Genomic DNA, 27,808 nt, shown 5'->3' on the forward strand with positions numbered 1-27,808 from the left:
GCAAGTACCTTCCTCAGGTGCTTAAACACTGATCATCCTGTCCGACATGCCTCCTTACCGAACATATGATTTTCATTTGTTTAAACTGGGACATTAAAAAAGCATAAAAGGCTGGGCGTGGTGGCTCACGCCTGTATTCCCAGCACTTTGGGAGGCTGAGGCAGGCAGATCACCTGAGGTCAGAAGTTCGAGACTAGCCTGGCTAACATGGTGAAACCCCATCTCCACTAAAAATACAAAAATTAGCTTGATGTGGTGACAGGCACCTGTAATCCCAGCTACTCGGGAGGCTGAGGCAGGAGAATCACTTGAACCCGGGAGGCAGAGGTTGCAGGGAGCTGAGATCGCACCATTGCACTCCAGCCTGGGCGACAAGAGTGAAATTCCGTCTAGAAAAATCCTCAGAAAACATAAAAGAATTAACTGAGAAGAATGAAATCCACACAGTGAGATAAGTTGCATGGCAAGTTTTACTGAATGCATGTTTTACTTAGACATACCAGATATTACAAATAATATCATTAATGACTGTGTGTTTCAGGTCTAAATTCTAGAGGCTCGTCACCGGGAGCACACAGCAGGCAATGGTCATGAAAACATCTCTATCCAGGTCCTCTGGGGATCGTCCTCTCCCTTTAGAGCCTGGTGGCTTGTCACTCCGTGGTCCTCTCCTGGGTGCCACACCAGTGCACAAATGCTACACAGATTCCTGCAGGTGCACATGGAACTTGGGCTCACGTTCAAAGAGAATTCTCAGCCTGTCTGCCAGTGTTCAAAGTTCAGACTTCCGACTACCAAGTTTTTATCAACTGTTATTTCCATAACTCCCGCTATTTCTCTTTTTTTCTTGCAAGAAGAGATTTCACAATCTATACAAATTTAGAGGTATGACTCTTCAATTCTGCAAAATTCTTAACTACTGCCAGTTCTGGAAATCCTTGTGGCCTCAGCAGAATTCTGGAGCTTTCTTACTTCATGCCCACGTACCTACATGTGGACTACAAGGACTTCTGTTATCTCAGGCTGATTTACCTTTTCCCTAGAACATCAATAGCACAGTTTAAAACACTGTCTCAGCCTGGCATGGTGAGCCTGTAATCCCAGCACTTCGAGAGGCCAAGGTGGGTGGATCGCTTGAGCCCAGGAGTTTGAGACCAGCCTGGGCAACATGGCAAAACACCAAAATATAAAAATTAGCCAGTCTTGTAACCTGGTCTCAAAATAAATAAATAGATAGAAATTTTAAAAAGTATTTTAAAAAATGACTCTCTCTACCAGTTCCCACCAGTTTCCAACAAAATCAGTTTCACCTACTTCATCTTCCTGTTTATTAATGCTCAACCTATTTGATTTACTTAGAACTGAAGCATTTTCCATGCAAGTTTTCATTTATGTCAAAGATTTAAAGTGATACAGGCAACAATAATTTTAGAGAAATCTCATTGCTTTATTACTACTAACAGTATTTAAAATTTTTAGGCTAAAGTTTAAAAATCCTTACTATTGATGGATTACTTTTTAAGTTAGGAGTTCCTTTAGAGATACTGTGGTTTGAGGCACCGATTTCATGGAACTTTATGCGCTGAGTGGTTATACGGGGTCACGTAGGACTGAAGTCATAGCTTCCTGTAGAGACGCCGTCTGCAAGTACAATGCCAGCTCTGAAATGGCATTTGCATGAACAATTTCCATGCAGGATTCCCTTTACTGAGCTCTTATTTTGTTAAAGTTGCCTTATGTTCTCTTAATAACATTAGTTATCATTAATATAACGGAGAAGGTGCTTTCAGAGCATCTTGGTAAGGGATGTTTTCTTTTATCCTAACATAAACCACTTTGGCAAAAAAGCATGGGAACAGGTCAGTTTCATGCTGGATATTCAGAGAATATGAAACATCCAGGCATGCAAGAATGCAACAATCTGGCCGGGCACAGTGGCATATGCCTGTAATCCTAGCACTTTGGGAGGCTGAGGTGGGCAGATCACTAGGTCAGGAGATCGAGACCATCCTGGCTAACATGGTGAAACCCCGTCTCTATTAAAAATACAAAAAAAATAGCCGGGTGTGGTGGCGGGCACCTGTAGTCCCAGCTACTCAGGAGGCTGAGGCAGGAGGATGGCATGAACCTGGGAGGTGGAGCTTGCAGTGAGCCGAGATTGCACCACTGCACTCCAGCCTGGGCGACAGAGCAAGACTCCGTCTCAAAAAAAAAGAATGTAACAGTCCCTCCAAGTCTTCATTTTCATGGAAGTGTCAGAGCATCTCATGGGTTTCCTTAAACTTGGGGGTGCTAAGACCCTTCAGAGCTTACATTTAGGTATGAACTTGTCACTCTCCTCCCAGGCTTGTAAGAGAGAGTTAGCAGAGCTAGGTAATTGGAAGACAAGGTGCTGACAACTGGATCTGAGGACAAGCCCATCCTGATGCCTGGCCTGATTCTAACTGATCTCTGGGCATCCGTGGGGCCTGGAGAAAGAAAATGCCACAGGGCACCGGATTTGGTGGGAGCTGACACAGGAGCAATAAATTCCATTCCCCTGTTCATGTTTTGGTGTGGGGTTGGCTTCTGGAAAAAACAAACAAACAAACAAAGTGGATTAAAAGGTGGAAAGATGGTGATCAATAAGCTACTAATTTGTTCTCACATTTATTTTGAGGCTACTAAGTAGCTGTCAGACACATGAAATAGCCTAAAGATTATAGACAAAGATATTTTGGAAATTTTGGCAACATTTGCTTTTAGAATTAGTTGGTTCCAAAATTTTAAAACACATCATTTTAATTTTTATTAGCTTTATTGAGCTATCATTCACATGTAATACACTAATTCAAGGTTTACAGTGGTTTTCAGTATATTCAAGGAAATGTGCACCCATCAGCACAGTCAATTTTAGAACTTTGTCATCATCCCCCAGAGAAATCCTGTACCCACTAGCGGTCACTCCCCATTTCTCCCTAAGTGTCCCCAGGCAACCACTAATCTACATTCTACATTTCATATAAATAGAATCATACATGTAGTATTTTGTGATTGAATTCTTTCACTCAGCATGATGTTTTCAAGGTCCGACTATGTTGTAGCATGAATCAGAACCTCATTCCTTTTAATTGCCCAGTAATAGTTCATCATATGGGTAGACCACGAATGATTTATCTATTCATCATTTGGTGGACATTTGGGTTGTTTCCATTTTTCGAGTAATATGAATAATGCTGCTATGAATATATTTGTGTACAGAGCTTTTGTGTGGACACCTATTTTCACTTTCTTGAGTATATACCTAGAAGTAGAATTGCTGGGTCATTATGTTAAGTGAAATCAATCAGGTGCAGAAAGATAAGTATCACATGTTCCCCTTATACGTGGAAGCTAAAAAGAAAATTTGAGCCCCTGGAAATAGAGAGCAGAACACTGAGTCATAGGGCCTGGGAAGAGTGGTGAGGAGGAGACTATGGGGAGAGGTTGGTTAATGGATACGAAATGACAGCTAGATAGGAGAAATGAGTTCTGGTGTTCTGCAGCACCGTAGGGTGAAGACGGTTAACTGTAATTTATTGTATATTCTCTCAACAAATTAGAAGAGAGGGTTTTGAATGTTTATGGCACAAAGAAATGATAAATATTTTAGGTGATAATATGCTGATTACCATGATTTGATCATTATACATTGTATACATGTATGGAAATATCATTCTGTGTCACATAAATATTATGTGCCAACTAAAAGTAAAAGGGAGTGGCCGGGCGCGGTGGCTCAAGCCTGTAATCCCAGCACTTTGGGAGGCCGAGACGGGCGGATCACGAGGTCAGGAGATTGAGACCATCCTGGCTAACACGGTGAAACCCCGTCTCTACTAAAAAATACAAAAAACTAGCCAGGCGAGGTGGCGGGCGCCTGTAGTCCCAGCTACTCGGGAGGCTGAGGCAGGAGAATGGCGTAAACCTGGGAGGCGGAGCTTGCAGTGAGCTGAGATCGGCCACTGTACTCCAGCCTGGGCGACAGAGTGAGACTCCGTCTCAAAAAAAAAAAAAAAAAAAGTAAAAGGGAAAATATCTAGTAACTGTTTAATATTTTGAGGAAGTGTCAAAGTGGCTGGCACCATCCTGTATTTCCACTGGCAATGGATGAGGGTGTCAATTTCTCCATATGCTCGCCAGCCAGCACTTGTTATTACTTGCCTTTTTAGTTGTAGCCATCCTAGTGGGGATGAAGTGGTTTTAATTCTGGCTCTGATTTGCGTATCTCCAGTGGCTAATGATGTTGAGTATCTCTTCATGTACACACTGGCTATTTGTAATCTTTTCTGGAGACATATCCATTCATATTCTTTGCCCATTAAAAACATTGTGTTATTTATTGAGTTGTAAGAATTCTATATTTTGGATATAAGTCCCTTATCAGATATGATTTGCAAATATTTTCTCCCATTCTGCAGGTTGCTTTACACTTTCTCGATGATACATTTTGTAGCATAAAATATTTTAATTTTGATGAAGTCCAATTTATCTATTTTTTCTCTTGTCATTTGTATAGTTCCAACATTTTGAAAGAAATATCTAGCTCTTCAAGATAGAGATGAAAGAGTTTCAACTTATAGATCTGATGGGAAGTTCATTATTAATGCCACACTTAGAAGATGAGGAAATAAGATACTTAGAAGCAAGAAATAAGAAAACAGCAATGGAAATTAAAAAAAAAATTACTGGCTAACTTCAGTTGACTACAAAGATCTCTGTCAGTCATGGTCCAGGCCAGAAGCAGGTGGAATATTCAGATGGGCTGACTGGGGAGAACTTAATCAAGGGCCTTTTCTATAGAGGCATTGATAGTGCAAGGAAACCAGGCATTACGATGAAGCCCCTAGGGCTGGCAATGCTTCAAGGCTGCTATCCCAGTGTGGTGAACAGGGAGGGAGCAGGTACTGAAAGCTAGTGAAGTGGGAGAGTTCCCTGATTTCCCCTGCAGCACATGGAACAAGGGTGTGGCTCACCTGCCTGGTTGCCCTACAGCTCAAACCCCTAGGGGGAGCATGCAGACTGGCAGGTGCAGAGGACGGGATGAATGCTTTGGGCTCTCGGCCCCATAGCAGTGTCTAGGGGTGGGTGTCTGCAACTCCCAGGTGGGCACGTGTAACCCAAGCTCTTTCGGATTTGCCATCTGCAGATGACTTGTGTGCCAATCAGCTCAATGGACCCTCTGCCTTATTACTAGAGCAGAGGGCCAGTGTGACAGCCTCTGTATCCTGAGCTCTGGCCCAGTGTCTCAGAAGAATCGGATCACACATGGGCTCCAATGATGAGTGCAAGTTTTTATTGAGTAGTGGAGGCGATGCTCAGCGAGATGGATGGGGAGCCAGAAGGTGGAGGGGTGAGGGAAATAATCTTTCCCTGGAGTCGGGCTGCCCAGCAGCTGGACCCTTCTCTAACCACCCCGGCCGACCTTCCCTCGGCATCCAGACGTCCCTCATTTTTTCCTCTGCTGCATCGTTCTGCTACCACTGGTCTGCTGGTCTCAACATTCAGCTGCTTGTGTGCATACCCACTAAGGTCTCGGGTTTATATGGGTACAGGATGGGGGGCTTGGTTGGCCCGAGTGGTCTTGGCAAATGCAACATTCGGGCATGAAAACAGGAGTGCCTGTTCTCACTTAGGTGTGCGGCACAGGCTTGAGGGTGGAGCCCTCACCAGGGACCTGGCCCTTCTCTACCCAGCACTTCCCTGCCCAACTCCCATGTCACTAGTTACAGGGAAGGGCTGTTTGGAGAAAGCCATGGCTTTTGCTAGAGGAATATGGCTACTGTCCACCTATAATCTGGCAAGGAGGACCCTGGAGGAATCATAACTCCAACTCTCTTTCTTCTCGCTCTGTCATCTCCTGCCCATGCCATCTTAGCCGAACCCAAATCACACCAGGAAAAAGGTGGCCTAGTGGATACAGTCCACAAGGCCAGCCTCTGGGGCCACAGAACAAGGTGGAGTAGAATGAGGGCTGGATTGTGGAGCAGAAGGAGAACATCCAGTGAAGTCACTAGGTGGTGAGTCAGACACTTTGTCCTTTTGGTGGGGGAGCAATTTACACTGAAGGTAATTCCCTCATCTTGTTTTTTAACTAGCCCCGCCCCATTGCTGTCCCTTTACCCAGAAATACTTGTCCCTCATACTATGTAAAATGTGATCTCTCACAAGGCTCGGCTCAGAAGCCACCTTCTTCTTGCTGCCATTCCTCAAAATTTGCTCAGAAGTGATCTCCCTCCTCAGAAGTTGTATTAGTCAGGGTTCCCCAGAGCACCAGAACTCATAGGATATGTATATAATATTGTATGAAGGGGAGTTTATTAAGTAATAACTCATGTGCTCACAAGGCTCCACAATAGGCTGTCTGGAAGCTGAGGAGCAAGGAGAGCCAGTTCGAATCCCAAAACTGAAGAACTTGGAGTCTGATGTTCAAGGGCAGGAAGCCTCGAGCACAGGAGAAAGATGTAGGCTGGGAGGCTAGACCAGTCTAGTCTTTTCACGTTTTTCTGCCAGCTCTATATTCAAGCTGTGCTGGCAGCTGATTAGATGGTGCCCATCCAGGTTAAGGGTAGGTCTGCCTTCCCCAGGCTACGGACTCAAATGTTCATCTCCTTTGGCAACACCGTCACCTACACGGCCAGGATCAATACTTTGCATCCTTCAAACCAATCAAGTTGACAGACAACCATCCCAGAAGTCTTGCTTGTGGATCAAACTTCCCACAAAGTGATTCTACCTTTTATTGTTATTTACAGATACCCCATATGACTCTCACTGTGCAATACAGTCCAGACGGAACCATTTTATCTTTGTACCTCTTGCAGAACCTGCACAGTTTCCTGATGTTACACAGTGCCTCAGCTCAGATTAATGAAAGAGTGGATTTGGGATCAGGCATTATTGAATCTTCTTGGAATCTGCTAGTTGGAAGGGTCCTCAGATGTACTTCCAGTTTTGACTTAGCTATTTCAGGTTCCTACTCAGCAAAGCCTCTCCCTCCAGGTGGGGGACACTGTTGGTGGGGGACACTCAGCATTTCTCCTTCTTCCTCTAACATAGCCCTGACTTGTTTCAAGCCTCCACCCTCCACTAAGTGGCCAAGTATCAGAGGGAAAGCTTATCCTAGGCTGAAATAATTTAAGGATAATATGTTCCCTTTTGTCAAAAATTGGTTTGGAAACGGAAATGTGACCAAGTTGTGGCTGCAGAGCCCCGAGGAGAGATTTGCTCGTGATTTCCAAGGAAGTCCTTCCTCCCGCCTTAGAGAGAAAGTCCAGTTGTTATTGGCAGCCACTTGACACCTAGGAGGAGAGCCAATTTCAAGATGAAGATGTCAAATATAGATTGTGGGCTGGGATTTGAAAATCTAGGATGTTGCTAACATCATTGAGGGTAACCTAAAGTCTGCTTTATCTCTGAAATTCTCTTTTTATGAATAAATATATTTCCTTTTTGGAAAGACCTTTGAGTTGGGGTTTCTGTTACTCCGTATCTGAAAGGAGGCCCAGACACCCTGCCATTGTTTTCCTCTTCAACTCTGCTGATATAAAAGCCAATGCATAATTGAAGAGTTCTATGAATGTTTAGACTAGCTCTGTGCCCAGGAATGTAAGAATGGTTTGTAACAGAGACCCTGTCAAGCCTGAAACATTATATCTCATTTTACTAGCAGCTAGTACTCTGGGGGACGGGAGTTAGCACTGTATTTATTCTAGAATCTTGTTGATGTGCTGCCTCATGTCCCTTACATTGGGCCTGATTTTTTTTTTTCAGAATAGTGTCTGTAAAATGTGAAAGGTATTTTCTATTCCACATACATGAAAACCCCTTTGCTTCCTCAAGGTAAGAATGGGCCTTAAGCTCTGATCCCAGGGTAGATCAGCAACAATATTTGCCAAAACAAAGCCATGTTTCCCAAAGAGGCCTTTCCACCCAGCACTCTTAGCAGGACCTGATGCTCCACACTAGGGAGGCAGTAGGGCTGTTTATACAGCAAATGGACAAGCCACATTCACAGTGAGATTTGTTTGGCCTTTCCTTGCAATTTGTTTATTTCCTGAGACGGAGTCTTGCCCTGTCACCCAGGCTGGAGTGTAGAGGTGCGATCGTGGCTCACTGCAACGTCCACCTCCCAGGTGTTCAGGCGATTCTCCTGCCTCAGCTTCCCCGAGTAGCTGGGACTACAGGGACGCACCACCACGCCTGGCTAATTATTATATTTTTAGTAGAGACGGGGATTTCTCCATGTTGGCCAGGCTGGTCTCGAACTCTGGACCTCAGGTATCTGCCTGCCTTGGTCTCCCAAAATGCTGGGATTACAGGCGTGAGCCACTGAGCCACCGCAATTTAAGCAATTTAAGTCAAACCAGCTCTTAAGTAAAGTCCATGCCGAGTGATTACTGGAGTCACTTCGGCAGGCAAGGGGAGTGGGCTTATTATTATTATTATTATTGTTTTGAGATGGAGTCTCACTGTGTCGCCTGGGCTGGAGTGCAGTGGTGTGATCTCAGCTCACTGCAACCTCCGTCTCCCAGGTTCAAGCAATTCTCCTGCCTCAGCTTCCTGAGTAGCTGGGACCACAGGCGCGCACCACCATGCCTAGCTAATATTTTTGTATTTTTAGTGGAGACGAGGTTTCACCCTGTTGGCCAGGATGGTCTTGACATCTTGACCTCATGATCCACCCGCCTCGGCCTCCCAATAGTGCTGGGATTACAGGCGTGAGCCACCGCCACAGCCCGGGGCTCATTATTGGCAGAATTTCTGGTGACCTAATTAGTGATTTCCAAGTACTTGTCTTTCTGGGTAGAAGGATCTCATTTTCCTCCATCTATTTCTTTAAGCAGGAATGGACAAAGCCTTGTAATTGGCGTTTGAGAGGGAGTGAGGTAATACGCTGGAAGTAAAGGCAGGGACTGAAGACCATTTTATTGGGCGCCTGTGGCTGAAGAATTGAAAAAAAATCAATTAGGAAAGGGAGAAAACTAGGGGTTTGGAGCCAGGAAAGAAGGAAGAAAAATGTATTAAGAGGAAGAAAGAATATAGCAATATGAAAGAGAGTTAACTGTCAGGCTCACCTGGGTACGATTAAAGAAACATATTTAACATTAAAGAAACATATTTAAACCCGTTACCACAAATAAACATATTTGTGGTAACAGACAAAAAATACATTTATTGGTGGTTCCTAACTGAAAATATCCTGCAGGACTTTTTTTCAAGGTTGGTCAAAAAAACTCAAAGAAAAAGATTTTTCGAGTCATATTTTTCTAAAGGCTGTGGTCTTCTGATCAATCAGATAAGAAGCATTTATTGCCTAAAATCAAGTAGGAAGGATCTGTTCGTTTTCTGAAGTCCTGTAGTTGCATAAAACTGACCTCCCAAGTAATTCTTCCTTGTCTCTTTTTAATCAATAAATCTACATTCTAGATTGAAATTGACCATTGCTTCCAGACATGTGTGGGAGTCCAGAATATGCCACTCCAAAAGAAGGAGGATTGTTGAGCTGAAGACAATTAAGAAGAAACAGATGCAGAAAAGCTCGCTGCCCTCCATTTGCTTAAATGTAGGACAGAGATTTACAAAGATAAAAGGCATCCTGCCCCTGTCTGTTACCAGGGAGAACGAAGGTTAACCACTGAAGACAGTTTTAGACCATTATCTGCCAGGAGTTGGAGCCAGAGGAATCTACCTGAACATGCATTACCAACTCGCCTTTATCTACTTTATCTACTTGCTTCCCTGCTGAGAAGCCCCCTCTAGAGACCCAGAGTCCTTTTCCTTTGTCCTGTCACTTCTCTAAAAATCACTATTCTTTGCTGAAGATGCTATACAAGCTGGAATTCAAAGCTACTTCTTTGAGAACTACTCCTTCCCTGGGTGTCTGCCATGTAGATGTGAAATATGCATGTAAATAAACTTGTTTTTCTCTTGTTAATCTTTTTTTTTCTTCCTTTCTTTTTTTTAATGGGGTCTATTCCAACTAAGAACCTTATGAAGTGGCCAGACGTAGTGGCTCACGCCTGTCATCCCAGCACTTTGGGAGGCCAAGGCAGATGGATCACCTGAGGTCAGGAGTTCGAGACCAGCCCGGCCAACAAGATGATATCCCGTCTCTACTAAAAATATAAAAATTAGCTGGCATGGTGGTGGGTGCCTGTAATCCCAGCTCCTTGGGAGGCTGAGGCAGGAGAATCACTTGAACCTGGGAGGTGGAGGTTGCAGTGATGCAGTGAGCTGAGATCATGCCACTATATTCCAGCCTGGGCAACGGAGAAAGACTCCGTTTTTTGTTGTTGTTGCTGTTTGTTTTTTTGTTTGTTTTTTGTTTTTTAAAAAGACCTATGAGGATTGAGGAAACAATTATTTTTCTTCCCCTACACATGATTTTGTGCCTGCTGCATAATTTTTTTTGTTTGTAATATCAATGTGTCTCAAAGTGGTCTGTGGGCTACCAACTTCAGAATCACCTGAGATGCTTGTTAAAAAGTATATGTTGTAGGCTCCACAACAGCTGCAATGGTCCAGCATCTCCAGAGATGAGGTATTTTTTAACAGTATCCCAGATTTTATTAAATTCTAATGTTGAGAAACAGTGGTCTAGATTTTAGGACAAGATCCATGTCATTTATTTTTGTTCCCTTCTGATGCCTAGCACATAGAAGGTACTTGATAAATATTTTTTGGAGAGATGAATCTAAGAAAAGTGAAACTGTCTAAAAACTTGCCTCTGAATTTCTTTACTGTCCTGTCCCTACCTGTCTGCAGAGTGAGCCTTACCTGTCTGTTCATAATCTTCTGCATGTTGGGATTTGTGGTGGTGACAGTGAGTGCAGCAATGTGAAAGGCATTAGCAGCGTGTCTTGCCCAGGTGATTCCTGCAGGAGGAACATGGCTGGGCTTCCATCTGTTTAAGCCTCATTCTCAGGCCATTCTGTTCATCCTATAAACTACCCAGGATCATTTCAAGAAATTACTTTTCTGTTAGTTCACCAGTGTAGTCAGGATCTGGCCAAGAAACAGCATACACACAAGTTATTTGAACAGTAAGAACTTAATATAAAAAGTGTTAACTAGGTAAAAATGTGTTCATTATAAAGTTATAACAAGATAAAAAGAGAACTCTAAGGTCTCATAGAGGTAGCAACTGCCGCTTCCACTCCCAGGGTTAAAGAAACAATAAGAAAGGGGAACAAGTAGGAACTTAGAGGTGGGGCACCTGGAGCTCAAACTCAGACCTTCAAGGTGGGAGCTCTGCACTGGTTCTGGTGAATGTGAGATGGGCAGTATGAGGTCGGGTCTGCAAGTGCTGGAAAAACTGCAAACTACAAACTACATTCAAATGCTTCTGCAGAAAGGAAGTGCTGCTGCCAGGGTGAAGAAGCATTGCTAGGGTGATACTCACAGTGAACAGACAGGAGGAAACTCAGCCTTTCCTTCTCCTCTAGCCTTGCAGTCTCCCTTTTGCTCCCTTTATTGCCAAAGGCCAACCTGGGTCCAGCTGGCAAAGCAAAACTCAGTTGTAGCTGCCCCAACATCACAAAGCTGAGCATAGAAGCGAGGAGTTGGAGCTGAGACATCCATGGCTTAATGATGGGCACAGCCAGGTAGCTCACTATTGCTCACGGTCTTGGATGCTTTTATTCCACTATTCTCCTCTGAACACCTTGTAATTTGGTCTTAATTCCTGAGATGATTTTGTCTTTTCTTTCGCTTTCTTTTCTGATCTAAATAAATTGTTTTACATCTCCTTTTTGTCTGTTTCTACTAGGAGTTTTTGTTTGTTTGTTTGTTTGTTTTTGAGACAGGGTCTCACTTTGTCACCCAGGCTGGAGCACAGTGGTGCCATCTTGGCTCACTGCAGCCTTGACCTCCTGGGTTCAAGCAATTCCCCTTCTTCAGGCCCCACAAGTAGCTGTGACTACAGGTGTGTGCCACCATGCCTGGCTAATTTTTGTATTTTTAGTAGAAATGGAGTTTCAACTTGTTGGCCAGGCTGGTGTTGAACTCCTGACCTCAGGTGATCCACCCAACTTGGCCTCCCAAAGAGCTGAGAGTACAGGCGTGAGCTACTGTGCTCAGTCTCTATTAGGAGGTTTTTAATTCATGGTACTTTTTTTTGTATGTGTGTGTATACATTGCTGCTAGTTTAATTATATTTAATTCATGTTGAAGAATGTGCTATATAGTTTTTCTCTGCCTTATTTTGGAAATATTTGTATTGGTGGAAAAATTTGGATTCTTCCTGTTTTCTTCTTGTAGTAACTTCTTATGGTGGTTGCCTGCCTTCTTCTGTTCATTTTAAAGTGTCTTGGAATTATTTTTAAAATTTCAGTAGGTTTTTGGGGAACAGGCAGTGATGGTGACATGAATAAGTTCTTTAGTGGTGATTTCTGAGATTTTGGTGCACCCATCACCTGAGCAGGGTACACTGTACCCAATGGGTACTCTTATATTCCTCACCTCCCTCCCACCCTTTTCCCTGAGTCCCCAAAGTCCATTGTATCATTATGCCTTTGCACCCTCATAGTTTAGCTCCCACTTATAAGTGAGAACATATGCTGTTTGGTTTTTCCATTCCTGAGTTACTTCACTTAGAATAATGATCCTTAGGCCGGGCGTGGTGGCTCATGCCTGTAATCCCAGCACTGTGGGAGGCCGAGGTGGGCGGATCACTTGAGGTCAGCAGTTGGAGACCAGCCTGGCCAACATGGTGAAACCCATCTCTACTAAAAATACAAAAATTAGCTGGGTGTGCTGGCAGGTGCCTATAATTCCAGCTACTTGGGAGGCTGAGGCAGGAGAATTGCTTAAACCGGGAGGCGGATGTTGTAGTGAGCTGAGATTGCGCCCACTCCAGTCTGGGCAACAGAGCGAGGCTCAATCTCAAGAAGAAGAAGAAGAAGAAGAAGAAGAAGAAGAGGAAGAGGAAGAGGAAGAGGAAGAGGAAGAGGAAGAAGGGGGAGGAGGAGGGGGAGGGGGAGGGGGAGGGGGAGGAGAAGAGTCCCTAATTCCATCCAGGTTGTTGTGAATGTGATTATTTCATTCCTTTTTATGGCTGATTAGTATTCCATGGGATACATATATCACAATTTCTTTATCAAATCATTGATGGGCATTTGGTTTGGTTCCATATTTATGCAACTGGGAATTGTGCTGTTATAAACGTGTGTGTACAAGTATCTTTTTCACGTAGTGACTTCTTTTCTTCTACCAATAACTACCATCAAATGGTAGTTCTGTAAAGTGTCTTGAATTTTTCTTGATCAGCCATTAACACCTGTGTCTATGGAGTGAGTGAGGGATTTGAATGACTGATGAGGTTTCTTAGTTTAAGAATGCTCTCTCCTGTTGGTACAGTGAAGTACAGGTTCTTTAACAAATGACTTATTTTCTGGTGCCTGAGAAGGTCAGTGTATTTCCAGTTTTATGACTTCTTTTTTCCTGTGGGATCCATAATTTCCACTGCTTGACTTTCTCTTTTCACTCCAACAGATGCCTCCTCTTCCAAATTCTCACTCAGAGTGGTGCCTTCCTAATGCTGCCTCCTGAATCCTGCACACTCTCCAGTACCTTTCTTCCTTTTGATTCTTTTTTTTTTTTTTTTTTTTGAGATAGAGTCTCACTCTGTCGCCCAGGCTAGAGTACAGTGGCATAATCTCAGCTTATTGCAGCCTCTGCCTCCCAGGTTCAAGCAATTTTTGGCCAATTTTTGTATTTTTAGTGGGGATGGGGTTTCACCATATTGGCCAGGCTGGTCACGAACTCCTGGCCTCCCAAAGTGCTGGGATTACAGGCATGAGCCACTGAGCCTGGCCTCCCCTTTTGATTCTTTAGTGGCCAGATCAGCCCGATCTCAGAGCTCTTCTGAAACTTCCCCCACCCTGAGCAAGACCCTTTCATTCTGGGTGTGATGTTTTATCTGTGTTCTGCCACCACTAGGAACCTGACCTCCCTCTTCTCATTTCTGTGTGTTCTCATCTGACTCTGCTTCAGTGTGGGCTCTGGGGTTGGGTCTGCTAGTGTTGTATCTTTATTTCCTCTCTTGCATGTAAATTGACATTTGTAGCGTTCTCTTTGTGATGATGTGGACATGCCTTTTTGGATAGTTTCATTTGCTTTTCTTGTTGATCTTTATGCCTTTTGGAGAATAAATGGAGAATTTCAGACTTAAGAAGTAGACATTATCCTATAGGAATCTACAAAGGATGACTCTTTAAAAAATATATTACTTTTCTAACTGTGGCTGGTAGAGAGATATGTAATTGAGTTCACATACTTATTTTGTATCCAACAGCCTTGATAAATGTTAAAATTAATACAACAGTTTATCTTTAGATTATTTTGGGAATTTTTAGGCAGACAATTACATCAGCAGTGAATAAAGGCAGTTTTGTTTTTTCTTTTCCAATTCCTAAAACTCTTGTTTCTTTTTCTTGCCTTACTGCCCTGACCAGGAATTTTGGTACAATTGTGAATAGAAATGTTGATAGCAGGAATCCTTGACTTTTATTTTTTATTTTTTGAGATGAAGTCTTATTCTGTTGCCTAGACTGAAGTGCAGTGGCATGATCTTGGCTCACTGTAACCTCTGCCTCCTGGGTTCAAGCAGTTCTCATGTTTCAGCCTCCTGAGTAGCTGGGATTACAGAGATGCACCACCACACCTGGCTAGTTTTTGTATTTTTAGTAGAGATGGGGCTTCACTGTGTTGGCTAGGCTGGTCTCAAACTCCTGACGTCAAGTGATCCACCTGGGTTGGCCTCCCAGAGTGGCTAGGTTTACAGGTCTGAGCCACCGCGACCCACCCTTAACTTATTATTATCAATCTTAGAGATAATGCCTTCAACATTTTAGTATTAAATATAATGGTTGCTGTAGATGCCCTTTATCTTATTTTCACATTTTAAAAAAAGAATTTAATGGCGAATGAATACTGAATTTTATGAAGCTTTTTCTGTAAAAACTGAGAAAAATCATATAATTTTAATCTCAGTCAGATAAACTGACAAAGAGAGATTCATACACATTTTCCAATGCTAAACCACTCTAGCATCTAGAGATAAACTCAATTTGGGCCGGGTGCTGTGACTCACGTCTGTAATCCCAGTGCTTTGGCGGGCTGAGGCAGGAGGATCGCTTGAGGACAGGAGTTTGAGACCAGTTTGGGTAACATAATGAGACCCTGTCTCTACAAAAAATAAAAAAATCAGCTGAGCATGGGAGTGTGTGCCTGGAGTCGCAGCTACTCAGGAGACTGAGGTGGGAGGATTACTTGAGCCCAGGAGTTCAAGACGATAGTGAGCTATGATTGCAACACTGCACTCTAGCCTGGGCAATAGAGCAAGACCCTGTTACTAAAACAAAACAAAACAAAAACCCCACAAAAAACAAACAAAAAATATGTTCTCTAACCATGTTGCAATAAAATTAAAAACTAATAACAAATAACAAGTGGGTTGTTTAAAAAGGCCTATCTGAGGTGGCTCATGCCTGTAATCCCAGCACTTTGGGAGGCCGAGGCAGGCGAATTGCTTGAGACCAGGAGTTCAAGACCAGCATGAGAAACATGGTGCGTCCCTGTCTGTACAAAAAATACAAAAATTTAGATGGGTGTGGTGGTGCATGCCTGAAGTCTCAGCTACTTGGGAGGCTGAGGTGGGAGTATGGCTTGAGCCTGGGAGGTGGAGGCTGCAGTGAGCGAGATTGTGCCACTGCACTTTAGCCTGGGCAACAGAGTGAGACTCTGTCTCAAAAAAAAAAAAAATCAGCTGAGCATGGGAGTGTGTGCCTGGAGTCGCAGCTACTCAGGAGACTGAGGTGGGAGGATTACTTGAGCCCAGGAGTTCAAGACGATAGTGAGCTATGATTGCAACACTGCACTCTAGCCTGGGCAATAGAGCAAGACCCTGTTACTAAAACAAAACAAAACAAAAACCCCACAAAAAACAAACAAAAAATATGTTCTCTAACCATGTTGCAATAAAATTAAAAACTAATAACAAATAACAAGTGGGTTGTTTAAAAAGGCCTATCTGAGGTGGCTCATGCCTGTAATCCCAGCACTTTGGGAGGCCGAGGCAGGCGAATTGCTTGAGACCAGGAGTTCAAGACCAGCATGAGAAACATGGTGCGTCCCTGTCTGTACAAAAAATACAAAAATTTAGATGGGTGTGGTGGTGCATGCCTGAAGTCTCAGCTACTTGGGAGGCTGAGGTGGGAGTATGGCTTGAGCCTGGGAGGTGGAGGCTGCAGTGAGCCGAGATTGTGCCACTGCACTTTAGCCTGGGCAACAGAGTGAGACTCTGTCTCAAAAAAAAGAAAAAAAAAAAAAAAAGTAAAAAGCTCACCTATTTGGAAAATAAATAACATGCTACTAAAGAATCATAAATTTTAAAAGGATTTAAAAATCATAAAAATACAAAATATGTAGAACTAAGCAATAATGAAAACACTTTCTTTTAAAATTGGTGGGAAGTCACCAAAACAGTATTTAGAGAAAAACTGTTCACTCAAAATAAATTAGGCAACAAGAAAGGTTAAATCAAATGAACTCAAAGAATGATCTTAAAGAAGTCAATACAATGGAGAAAGCAGAAAAATAAAGACAAATCAAGCCAAAACCTGGTCCTTTGAAAGATTAATAAGATAGAACCCTGGCAAAACAGATCAAGAAAACACACACAAAAAGATGAATATAGGCAAAATAAAAAATTGAAATGGGGAAATGAATATAGGTGCTTAACAGATTTTTATCTTAATGAGTACTAAGAACAACAAAACACTGAGAATTTGAAAACCTCATTGACAGTAATAAATTCCCAGTATTGCCCTTATATCCTGGCAAGAGGGGCCCCTACTCTGGGCTTAATTTATTTCATTTCATTTTTTATGTTTGTTTTTTGAGACTGAGTTTTGCTCTGTCGCCCAGGCTGCAGTACAATAGCATGATCTCGGCTCACTGCAACCTCTGCCTCCGTGGTTCAAGTGATTCTCTTGCCTCAGCCTCCCAAGTAGCTGCGATTACAGGCACCTGCCACCATGGCTAGCAAATTTTTTGTATTTTTAGTAGAGATAGGGTTTCACCATGTTGGCCAGGCTGGTCTCGAACTCCTGATCTCAAGTTATCTGCCCACCTTGGCCTCCCAAATTGCTGGGATTACAGGCGTGAGCCACTGCGCCCAGCTCTGGGCCTATTTTAGAGGCTCAACTCTGACCCTCCTCTGATTCTACCCATCCCCAAATGGCAAAAGGTACCCAGAGACAAGAGGATGTGCCCACTGGAGCCTGTTATCCTACCACAAAGCTGTGGGGCAGGGGCTGTGAAGTCCTCTAAGCAGCTCTGAGTTCATTTCCAGGGATCGAGGAGGCTCTTTCCTGCACGCAGCCTGTCCTCCCAAAGTGGTTGAGGGGTGGCTGTTCATGGGAGTGTAGATGGAGTTTGGACGCGTAAGCTGCGTGTCTATAGACACACACAGGAGATCCCTGAGGTGCAGGGCAGAGCTGGAGATGGGAAGAGTCGTGCTGCAGGTCAAGGGCCAGCTCTCCACAGCCACCCACATTGCAGGGTGGACTTTAAGAAATCTGAGAATTCTAGGCTGAGGGCGGTGGCTCACATCTGTAATCCCAGCACTTTGGGAGGCCAAGGCGGGTGGATCACGAGGTCAGGAATTCAAGACCAGCCTGACCAACATGGCGAAACCCTGTCTCTACTAAAAATACAAAAATTAGCAGGGTGTGGTGGTGCACACCTGTAATTCCAGCTACTTGAGAGGCTGGAGGCAGGAGAATTGCTTGAACCCAGGAGGTGGAGGTTGCAGTGGGCTGAGACTGAGCCATTGCACTCCAATCTGGACGATAGAGCGAGACTCTGTCTCAAAAAAAACAAAAAAACAAAAAAACAAAAAAACCCTCTAAATTTGGCCTCCCAGCAATTTTGGAGGCCAAGGTGGGCAGATCACTGGAGATCAGGAGTTCAAGACCAGCCTGGCCAACATGGTGAGAATTCTAAATTTGAACCTGGCCTTCCAGGTTGTTATAAAAGCATTTTTGTCAAGGTAGGAGGATAGAAGATATTTAACAGTTTATTCACCTGACTTCAAACTTTTTAATATTTAGACATATTGCTCAGGGGTTTCATTTGTGTTCTTGTCTCAGGCCCTATAATGTTTGAGGTAGACCCGTTTAAGATTTCAGATTTACAGGAATTAACACTATGATATTAGGTACTAAGCTGTGGGAGCAGTTTGCCACAATTTAGAAAGTAGATCATTCTGCATCTGGCTCAATAATTTCATTCCTGGCCGGGGGCGGTGGCTCACACCTGTAATCCCAGCACTTTGGGAGGCCTAGGCGGGTAGATCACTTGAGGTCAGGAGTTCGAGACCAGCCTGGCCAATACGGTGAAACCCTTCTCTACTAAAAATACAAAAATTAGCCGGGCATGGTGGTGGGCACCTGTAATCCCAGCTAATTGGGAGGCTGAGGCAAGAGAATCACTTGAACCTCAGAGACAGAGGCTGCAGTGAGCCAAGATCATGCCATTGCACTCCAGCTTGGGCAACAAGAGCAAGACTCTGTCTCAAAAAAAAAAAAAAATTTAAAAATTAAATAAATAAATAATTTCATTCCTGGATATATTCTCTCTCTCTCTCTCTATATATATATATAATGCACCTATATCTCTATAATAAGTGAACCTATATTTTCTCTCTCTCTCTCTGTGTATACATATATATATCTGTGTGTGTGTATATATGTATGTATGTGTGTATATGTGTGTATATATATACACAGAGAGAGAGAGAGAAAATAGGCTCACTTATTTGCAGAGTGCCAGTTCTCTTATAAGAAGGAAGAACTTGCACCAGAATGTTGTAAATTAACTTTATTATGCAATACAACAAGTTTAGCTGATGTTTGTTTCATAGTAAGATTTTCTTGATTAAGGAAGCAGGGCATTGATTTACTAGAAACAAACAGTTCTCAGACCATATTTTGAGTAGCACTGTCCCAGGGAAAGTTTTGCTTAAGTGCCAGAGTTGTCATGTACCAGGATGTTTCTGTTAGTATTGTTTATAATCTAATTGTTGGCAATTGTGGCAACAATCTGGGAGCAACCTAAGTGTCCATCAACAAAGGAACAGAAAACCAGACTGTGGGATGTTTATAGAATGGCACACAAATCAGCAACGAAATTGAGGGAACTGAACATTTCAGTACGGATGCATTTCATAAGCCTCATATAAAGGGTGGGGGCAGGAGAGGAGGAAGGCAGATTGCAAAATAATCCGTGTACAATACAAAGCTGAAAACACGCAAAAATACACTGTGTTGTTTAAGAATGCATATATAAGTAGAGTATAAGAAATGCAAGGGAAGGGAATGGCGCACAATAAATTCAGAATAATGGTTACTTTTTGGGAAGGGAGATTGGGAAGGACGAGGCTAGTATGCCGGATAGTAGCATGAAGATCTTGTTATGTTATTTGATGACTTTTGTCTAAAAAATATTTTTGGGCCGGGTGCAGTGGCTCACACCTGTAATCCCAGCACTTTGGGAGGCCAAGGTGGGTGGATCACCTGAGGTCAGGAGTTTGAGACCAGCCTGGCCATTATGGTAAAACCCCATCACTATTAAAAATACAAAAACTAGCCAGGCATGGTGGCAGGTGCCTGTAATCCCAGCTACTCGGGAGGCTGGAGCAGGAGAATTACTTGAACCTGGGAGTCATAGGTTGCAGTGAGCCGAGATCATGCCATTGCCCTCCAGCCTGGGTGACAGAGTGAAACTCCATCTCAAAAAAATAAATAAAAATATTTTAAATACATTTTGAAAATATTTTAATTATAATTTTTGGTTACATATATACATATATGTATGTATTATATGCATATATGTGTGTGTGTATATATATGTATCCAAATGAGTTAAAAACTTAGGTCCACACAAAATATCCACACAGATGTTGGTAGCTGTTGTATTCATAATTGGCTCAAACTTGGAAGCATCCAAGATGTCCTCCAGTAGGTAAATGAAAAAATAAACTGTGGTACACCCAGACAATGGAATATTATTCAGCACTAAAAGGACATGGGCTATCAAGTCATGGAAAGGCCTGAAGGAAGCTTAAGTATGTATTGCCAAGTGAAAGAGGCCAGTCTGAAAAGGCCACAGATTGTAGGATTCCAACTATATGACATTCTGGAAAGGACAAAACTATGGAGACAGTAAAAAGATCAGTGGTTCCCAGCCGGGCGCAGTGGCTCATGCCTGTAATCCCAGCACTTTGGGAGGCCAAGGCAGGCAGATCACGAGGTCAGGAGATCAAGACCATCCTGTCTAATGTGGTGAAACCCTGTCTCTATTAAAAATACAAAAAATTAGCCAGGCATGGTGGCGGGCGCCTATAGTCTCAGCTATTCAGGGGGCTGAGGCAGGAGAATGGCGTGAGCCCCGGAGGCGGAGCTTGCAGTGAGCCGAGATCACGCCACTGCACTCCAGCCTGGGTGACAGAGCGAGACTCCACCTCAAAAAAAAAAAAAAAAAAAAAAGATCAGTGGTTGCCAAGGAGTAGAGTGGGGGAGGAAGGGAGTGGGAAAGGAGGGAGGGAGGAACTGATGGAACACAGAGGATTTTTAGGGCAGTTGACATGGTTTGGTTGTGTCCCCACCCAAATCTCAAATTGAATTATACTCCCATAATCCCCAAGTGTTGTGGGAGGAACCCGGTGGGAGATAATTGAATCATGGGGTCGGTTTCCCCATACTGTTCTCATGCTAGTGAGTTAGTCTCACGAGATCTGGGGGTTTTATCAGGGGTTTCTGCTTTTGCAACTTTCTCATTTGCCTGCTGCCATCCATATAAGACGTGACTTGCTCCTCCTTGTCTTCTGCTATGATTATGAGGCTTCCCTAGCCATGTGGAACTGTAAGTCCAATTAAACTTCTTTCTTTTGTAAATTGCCCAGTCTCGGGTATCAGCAGTGTGAGAACAGACTAATACAGCAGTGAATGAGACTGTAACGGAAGATGCATGACCTTATGTATATGTCCAAACCCACTGTAATCTAAACTATGGACTTCGGGTGATAATACGTCAATGTTGTTTCATCAGTTGTAAAAAATCTACTACTCTGGTGGGGGAGGTTGATAGGGAGAGAGGTTGTGCATGTCTGAGGGCAAGAGGTATCAGAAATCTCTATTTTCTGCTCAGTTTTACTGTGAACCTAAAATAGCTCTAAAAATATAAAGTTTATTATATAAAAAATATTTTTAAGTCCACGTTTCTGTGAAGACAGTTCTTTTTTTAAACTCAAACTCTGCATCAACTGCAGAATAGAGATTATAACTGGAATGTTTAATGTTAACCTAAAATCTATTTGAAAAAAATTTTAATTGCACATAACCTGTTGTAATTTTGTAGTTACTAATTTTCTTGCCAGTATTCTCAGTAATCTGTGATCATGATTAAACATTGGTTAATGTGATAAATTTAATGGTTACGACCTGGGTAAGCCACAGCATCCTCTCATAAAATGAAGTCCAATCAGCTTTAAGGTCAAGGTAAAATAGGAATAGCTTAGGTTAAAAGAAGCAAGCAGGCCGGGCACAGTGGCTCATTCCTGTAATCCCAGCACTTTGGGAGGCCAAGGCAGGAGGATTGCCCAAGCCCAGGAGTTTGAGACCAGCCTAGGCAACACAGCAAGACCCTGTCTCTAAATATATAATATATATATTTCATATATATAAAATAATACATATATATGTGTATATATATATATGAGACAATTAGCTGGGCTTGGTGGTGTGCACCTGCAGTCTCAGCTACTCAGGAGGCTGAAGCAGGAGGATCGATCGCTTGAACCCAGGAGGTCAAGGTGCAGTGAGACATGAATGTGCCACTGCACCCCAGCCTGTCTCAAAAAATACAAAACAAATAAACAAACAAACAAAAGAAAACCTGACCTGGTGAATATTCAGAAACTATTAAGTGAAAAGCTGGTGCTCACTGTTAGGTGGTCAGGACTTTCTGCTTCTTAAGAGTCCCTAATGATTCCCAGGACCAAGCATGCTCAGATGGGGATGCTGTCTTGTGGCTCACTGTTATCTCATGTAAGCAGGAGTGGCTGGGAGTGCAGGCTGCAAGCTGCACTTGCTGCTGGGTTCCTGAACCATAACATTAACACAGACATTGTCCTTCTTTTGAATAGAAGACAAATGATCCACAGTGGTACCATGCCAAACCTCACTCTGTAAGGATATATTGGACTGAAATATATTGAATATATTCCCAAATTCAAATATATTGAATTTCATCATATTTTCCCCAAACCATTTGGTTTCACATTTCCCTAAACCATTTGGTCAGATTATATCTCCCTACAAACTGTCACCCTCCTTCTGCCAAGCAAATGAAATGATAACTGTTCTGCATTTTACTTGGGTGTCATCTTAGTACCCTTACTGGTAAGTTGGTATTATCTTTCCTCTTACTTCTTGCATTAGGCTGTTCTTTGCATTGCTGTAAATACCTAAGGCTGGGTAATTTATAAAGAAAAGAGGTTGGCCGGGCATGGTGGCTCACGCCTGTAATCCCAGCGCTTTGGGAAGCCGAGGCAGGCAGATCACGAGGTCAGGAGATTGAGACCATCTTGGCTAACATGGTGAAACCCCATCTCTACTAAAAAATACAAAAAATTAGCCTGGCATGGTGGCGGGCACCTGTAGTCCCAGCTACTTGAGAGGCTGAGGCAGGAGAATGGCATGAACCCAGGAGGCGGAGCTTGCAGCGAGCTGAATCGTGCCACTGCACTCCAGCCTGGGCGACAGAGCGAAGACTGCCTCAAAAAGAAAAGAAAAGAAAAGAAAAGAGGTGTAATTGACTCATGGTTCTGCAGGCTGTACAGGAAGCATGGCATCTGCCTGGCTTCTGGGGAGGCCTCAAGGAGCTGCCACTCATGGCGGAAAGCAAAGTAGGAGCAGGCACATCAAACAGCAAGAGTGAGAGCAAGAAAGCAAGAGAAGATGCCACACACTGAAACAACCCGATCTCATGAGAACTCACTTACTATCGGCAGGACAGCACCAAGGGGATGGTGCTAAACCATTCATGACCAGTCCATCCCCATGATCCAATCACCTCTCATCAGGCCCCCTGTCCAACACTGGGGATCGTATTCCAACATGACACTGAGCAGGGCAAATATTCAACCATGTCACTTCTTTTCTCTCTGGGCTCTGACCCTCTCCTGTCAATCCCAGCTGGGAGTCTCCATTTTTACAGTCCCCTCTAAACAGGCTCTTTCCCCCAACCCGGGTTTCATGCTCAGCCTTTCCTAAATGCATTCAACACCTAGTCAGAGGAAAAGCATTTTAACTTCAAATTAACATTTAAAATAAAAAACAACTTTAAAGCATGTTTTTATGAAGGCAATATAGATTCTCTAAAGAAATTCAGGGCAGTTGTGGTGGCTCACGCCTGTAATCCCAGCACTTTGGGAGGCCGAGGCAAGCAGATCTTTTGAGGTCAGGAGTTCGAGATCAGCCTGGCCAACATGGTGAAACCCTGACTCTACTAAAGAGACAAAAAATTAGCCGGGAGTGGTGGCAGGTGCCTGTAATTCCCACTACTTGGGAGGTTAAGACAGGAGAATCACTTGAATCCGGGAGGCGGAGGTTGCAGTGAGCCAAGATGAGCCATTGCACTCCAGCCTGGGTGACAAGAGCGAGATTCCATCTCAAAATAAATAAATAAATAACAAAAATAAAGAAATTCAGAACGTTCTGAGCTCTGGAAAAATAACATGTAACCCATAGTGCCATCCATAGACAACCACTTTGAGACTTTGCCGTATCTTACAGTGTTCTGATTAGATTTAAATCATATCAGTCAGGCATGTTGGCTCATGCCTGTAATCCCAGTACTTTGGGAGGTGAGGTGGGCAGATCACTTGAGGTCAGGAGTTTAAGACCAGCCTAGGCCGGGCGCGGTGGCTCAAGCCTGTAATCCCAGCACTTTGGGAGGCCGAGACGGGCGGATCACGAGGTCAGGAGATTGAGACCATCCTGGCTAACCCGGTGAAACCCCGTCTCTACTAAAAAATATAAAAAGCTAGCTGAGCGAGGTGGCAGGCGCTTGTAGTCCCAGCTACTCGGGAGGCTGAGGCAGGAGAATGGCGTAAACCCGGAAGGCGGAGCTTGCAGTGAGCTGAGATCCGGCCACTTCACTCCAGCCTGGGCGACAGAGCGAGACTCCGTCTCAAAAAAAAAAAAAAAAAAAAAAAAAAAGACTAGCCTGGTAAACATGATGAAACCCTGTCTCTACTAAAAAAACACAAATTACCAGGGCATGGTGGTGGGTGCCTGTAATCCCAGCTGCCTGGGAGGGTGAGGCAGGAGAATCATTAGAACTCAGGAGGTGGAGGTTGTAGTGAGCTGAGATCATGCCATTGCACTTCAGCCTGGGTTACAAGAGCGAAACTCCGTCTCAAAAAAAAAAAAAAAAATTAAAAAAAAAAAAAAGATTTAAATCATATCTACCCGGCTGGGCACAGTGGCTCCCACATGAAATCCCAGCACTTTGGGAGGTTGAGGCGGGCAGGTCACCTGAGATCAGGAGTTTGAGACCAGCCTGTCCAACATGGTGAAACTCTGTCTGTACTAAAAATACAAAAATTAGCTGGCCATGGTGGCGTGCATCTGTAATGCCAGCTACTTGGGAGGCCGAGACAGGAGAATCACTTGAACCCAGTTGGCAGAGGTTGCAGTGAGCCAAGATCACACCACTGTACTCCAGCCTGGGCAACAGAGCTGGACTCCATCTCAAAAAAAAAAAAAAAAAAAAAATCCTATCTACCCTTTATGCTCCACTCATCCACTTGTGGTGTCCTTTAAAAGGAACGTTTAGGCAGTGATAATCTTTTCTCACCTTCTTTTAAGCACATCTACGTCATTGATTATCATTTATATTCATCATTCAGAGACTAATTGTATTGGTTCACATCAAAGTACTCCTGGCTGAGGAGGTATTTTCTTCTTTTTACTCTTCTAATGCTAAATGGGCTTTCCCTGACCTGAGCTGTCCGCAGCTGACCTTAGCAGCAGGCAGACACGACCCCTTTGCTGACCCTGCAGTTCATGCAGCTGTTCTCAGGGAAAGGTCACGAAATCCTCTCTGCCCTTGAGTGACCAGCCAGAAGATACTCTGAGCCTGTGGCATGTGTCAGTTTGGGGCACTGTGCCACAATGAGGGTGTGGGCAAATGGGAAGAAGCCAGGAACTGCAACATGGGAGAAAACAAATTAGGGCTGGAGAGCTAGGTGGGGACACCTGTGGCTGGTCCCCATCAAACTGAACACCCAAAGCTGGAGATAAATACAAAGTGGGAGCTCATACTTTAACCAAAAATGCCTGCCTAGTGGGAGGCAGGGGCTTAGGCGTCAGGAGTTGTCAAAGATCAAAGACAGGCAAAGAGTTAAAGATCCAGGTCTTGCTGGGCATGGTGGTACTTTAGGAGGCTGAAGTGGGAGGATCATTTGAGGACAGGAGTTTGAGACCAGCCTGGGCAACATGACAAGACCCTATTTCTACAAAAAATAAAAAAAATTAGCCAAACGTGACGGCACATGGCTGTAGTCCTAGCCACTCGGGAGGCTGCTCTGGGTGGTTCACTTGAAGCCAGGAGGTTTATGCTGCAGCAAGCTATGATATTACGCTGCACTCCAGCCTGGATGACAGAGCAAGATACTATCTCTAAAACAACAACAACAAGTCCTGGTCTTTAAAGCGAGAGAAGAGGCAAGACTCTAGGCAAGGAGAAGGGAACAGGTGCAAAGCTTATGCCAAAGGGCGACCAAGATAGAGGCTTCCTGTGGATCCATCTCCAGGGCAAGACATAGTCTGAGAACAAGCCTATTCCTTCTACCATACTGTGTGAAAATAGACAGTTTTTACGTTGCGATTTTTCAAGTCAACATGACTCAGGCTAAACACAAGAATACTCAATGGAGTGTTTTGTGAGGATTCTTTTCCCTAAGAAGATTCCAGGCCTCCTTTGGGGCAGTGAATTAATCGCTGTCTCTCTCTTTACTTAAATGTCCGTAACACATACTAGAGAGTCAAAAACAGTCGTGGATGGAGTGAATGAATTCTCAAGAGACACTGACTAAAAGAGCAGTTGATTCATCTTAGAATCATTAACTTACCTTATGTCTTCCCGTGGCATATGACAAGTTCAATTGACCTGGACCACCCCTAAAGTGGACCCAAACAGTGACTGCCCTCCCATTCAGGCGAAGGTCACTCCGGCGCCTTGCCCCACTGGGCAGAAGGGCTTCACATTCCCATTGGGGGCCTGGAAGTCCCCAGGGACACTCTTCAAGGCTGAGGCTTTGAACTTCTACTTGCATTTTGGCAAAGGTAATTACCTTTTCCTGGATGCTGTCAAGGAGAGCGACACGTCACCACCAATATCTAAGATCACATCGCATGGATCCCCGGGGCCAGCAGGAGGATTCTGACATGGGCTGGGTGCCTCTCTCCTGACCACTGGATTGGTATCACCGCAAGTAAGGTCACAGTGAAGTCGAAAATGCCTGAGGCTAACTGGGGGTGAAAGAGGGACCACCGGGCAGTGTGACAGGCAGCCGCTTCTGCCAGCTCATTATTCCCACCTGCTCCTGTCGTCGCATAGTAGAATCCTAATGCGAGTTTACGGAAAGTCAGCTGGAGCTTGTCCTCCATGTAATTCAGATCACGTTGTCTGCAGCTCTTAGGTACTCAAATAAACAGAAGGACTAATATTACTACTGAAAATGTAATTAAGGGCATTCATTATAAAGTAATAATGATTACCTCACCCTCACCATATGGCCAGAACTGATTAACACCTAGAAGAAATGATCTAAAACCTCTACAATCAGAATGAATGTCTCAGGTCATAATGAAAAACATTTTGTGTGTGGGGAGTTGGGGGTGAGGGAAGAAAAAGTGGTTGGGAGTTTACTAAACCAAAAGGCACAAACAAAATAGGATAACATCCTGAAAAATCTCATTCAGATTAGACAAGTTGTGTTTTTAGTGTAGAACCCATATCACAAATGCAAAAATATTATAAGATTTACACATTGGAATTGTCACTTAATTGGATGATTTTTTTCTCCATTGTTTCTTTTCTAATGATGAGGAATTGATGGAGGAGTCTCCATCGAGGCTGGCAGTTTCTTAAAACCACCAGGGAAGGGCTTAGCCCCCTGATTGAAAATCTTTGTATCGTAAATTACTGGTTAAAATGCTGTTTGTTGTCAGGAGTATCATGGAGTGTGATTTAATCTCTTTAGATTAAAGTGGTAGAAATGTTAGCATTTCTGGGTAGTACCAAACAGGTTAGCATTACAAACGATGCCTAGAAAGATACGGACCCATTTGGAAGCCAGGGTTGCTGTAAAAGCCAGTTTGCAGGTGCACCGTGGGGGGTGACAGGATGCCCGGGGCTGTTCTTGATTAGTGTATGTGCCCTATGGCCATATGGTGAAGCATAAGGAAGCAGAATTTGGGATATTTTCCCACCAGAATCCTTAAGGTTACTCTGTGTACTGCTGGGGAAAGCTTAATGGGCTCAACACCACCCTTGAGGGAAGGCAACAGTGGAATCTCTTTTTTCTGCAAATACTTCCTTGGGTGGTGGATCATGATTCCCTGAGGCAGGATTTCCTGCGGCAGAGCTGGAGGGGCTGGAGGGGCTGGTAGGGCTTGTGGGCCTGGTGGGGTTGGAGGGGCTGGTGAGGCTGGAC

General features: G+C 43.8%; 1 protein-coding gene across 1 annotated transcript; it reads right to left on the reverse strand.

Moving 5' to 3' along the window:
* Positions 1-452: 452 nt before the first annotated feature.
* CUNH7orf33 (chromosome unknown C7orf33 homolog) lies at positions 453-26,787 on the reverse strand. Its single transcript, XM_033193779.1, has 3 exons — positions 26,222-26,787; positions 2,314-2,568; positions 453-987 (listed from the first exon to the last, which is right to left on the reverse strand). Exons 1-3 carry the CDS (start codon positions 26,423-26,425, stop codon positions 913-915), a joined length of 534 nt encoding a protein of 177 aa, XP_033049670.1. The 5' UTR covers positions 26,426-26,787; the 3' UTR covers positions 453-912.
* Between the last annotated feature and the right edge of the window lie 1,021 nt (positions 26,788-27,808).

The sequence above is a fragment of the Trachypithecus francoisi genome, unplaced genomic scaffold (assembly GCF_009764315.1).
Source record: "Trachypithecus francoisi isolate TF-2019V2 unplaced genomic scaffold, Tfra_2.0 Lachesis_group4, whole genome shotgun sequence".
In the NCBI taxonomy this organism is placed as follows: domain Eukaryota; kingdom Metazoa; phylum Chordata; class Mammalia; order Primates; family Cercopithecidae; genus Trachypithecus; species Trachypithecus francoisi.

Excerpts from the sequence above, each read along its gene's own strand:
- CUNH7orf33 (XM_033193779.1), bottom strand. The coding sequence starts at position 26,425 with ATGCAAGTAGAAGTTCAAAGCCTCAGCCTTGAAGAGTGTCCCTGGGGA. Across the intron at positions 2,569-26,221 it reads ATGCCACGGGAAGACATAAG|AAGCCAACCCCACACCAAAA; the intron begins GTAAGTTAATGA and ends TGTTTTTTCCAG. Across the intron at positions 988-2,313 it reads TGACAAGTTCATACCTAAAT|GTACGTGGGCATGAAGTAAG; the intron begins GTAAGCTCTGAA and ends GTCCACATGTAG.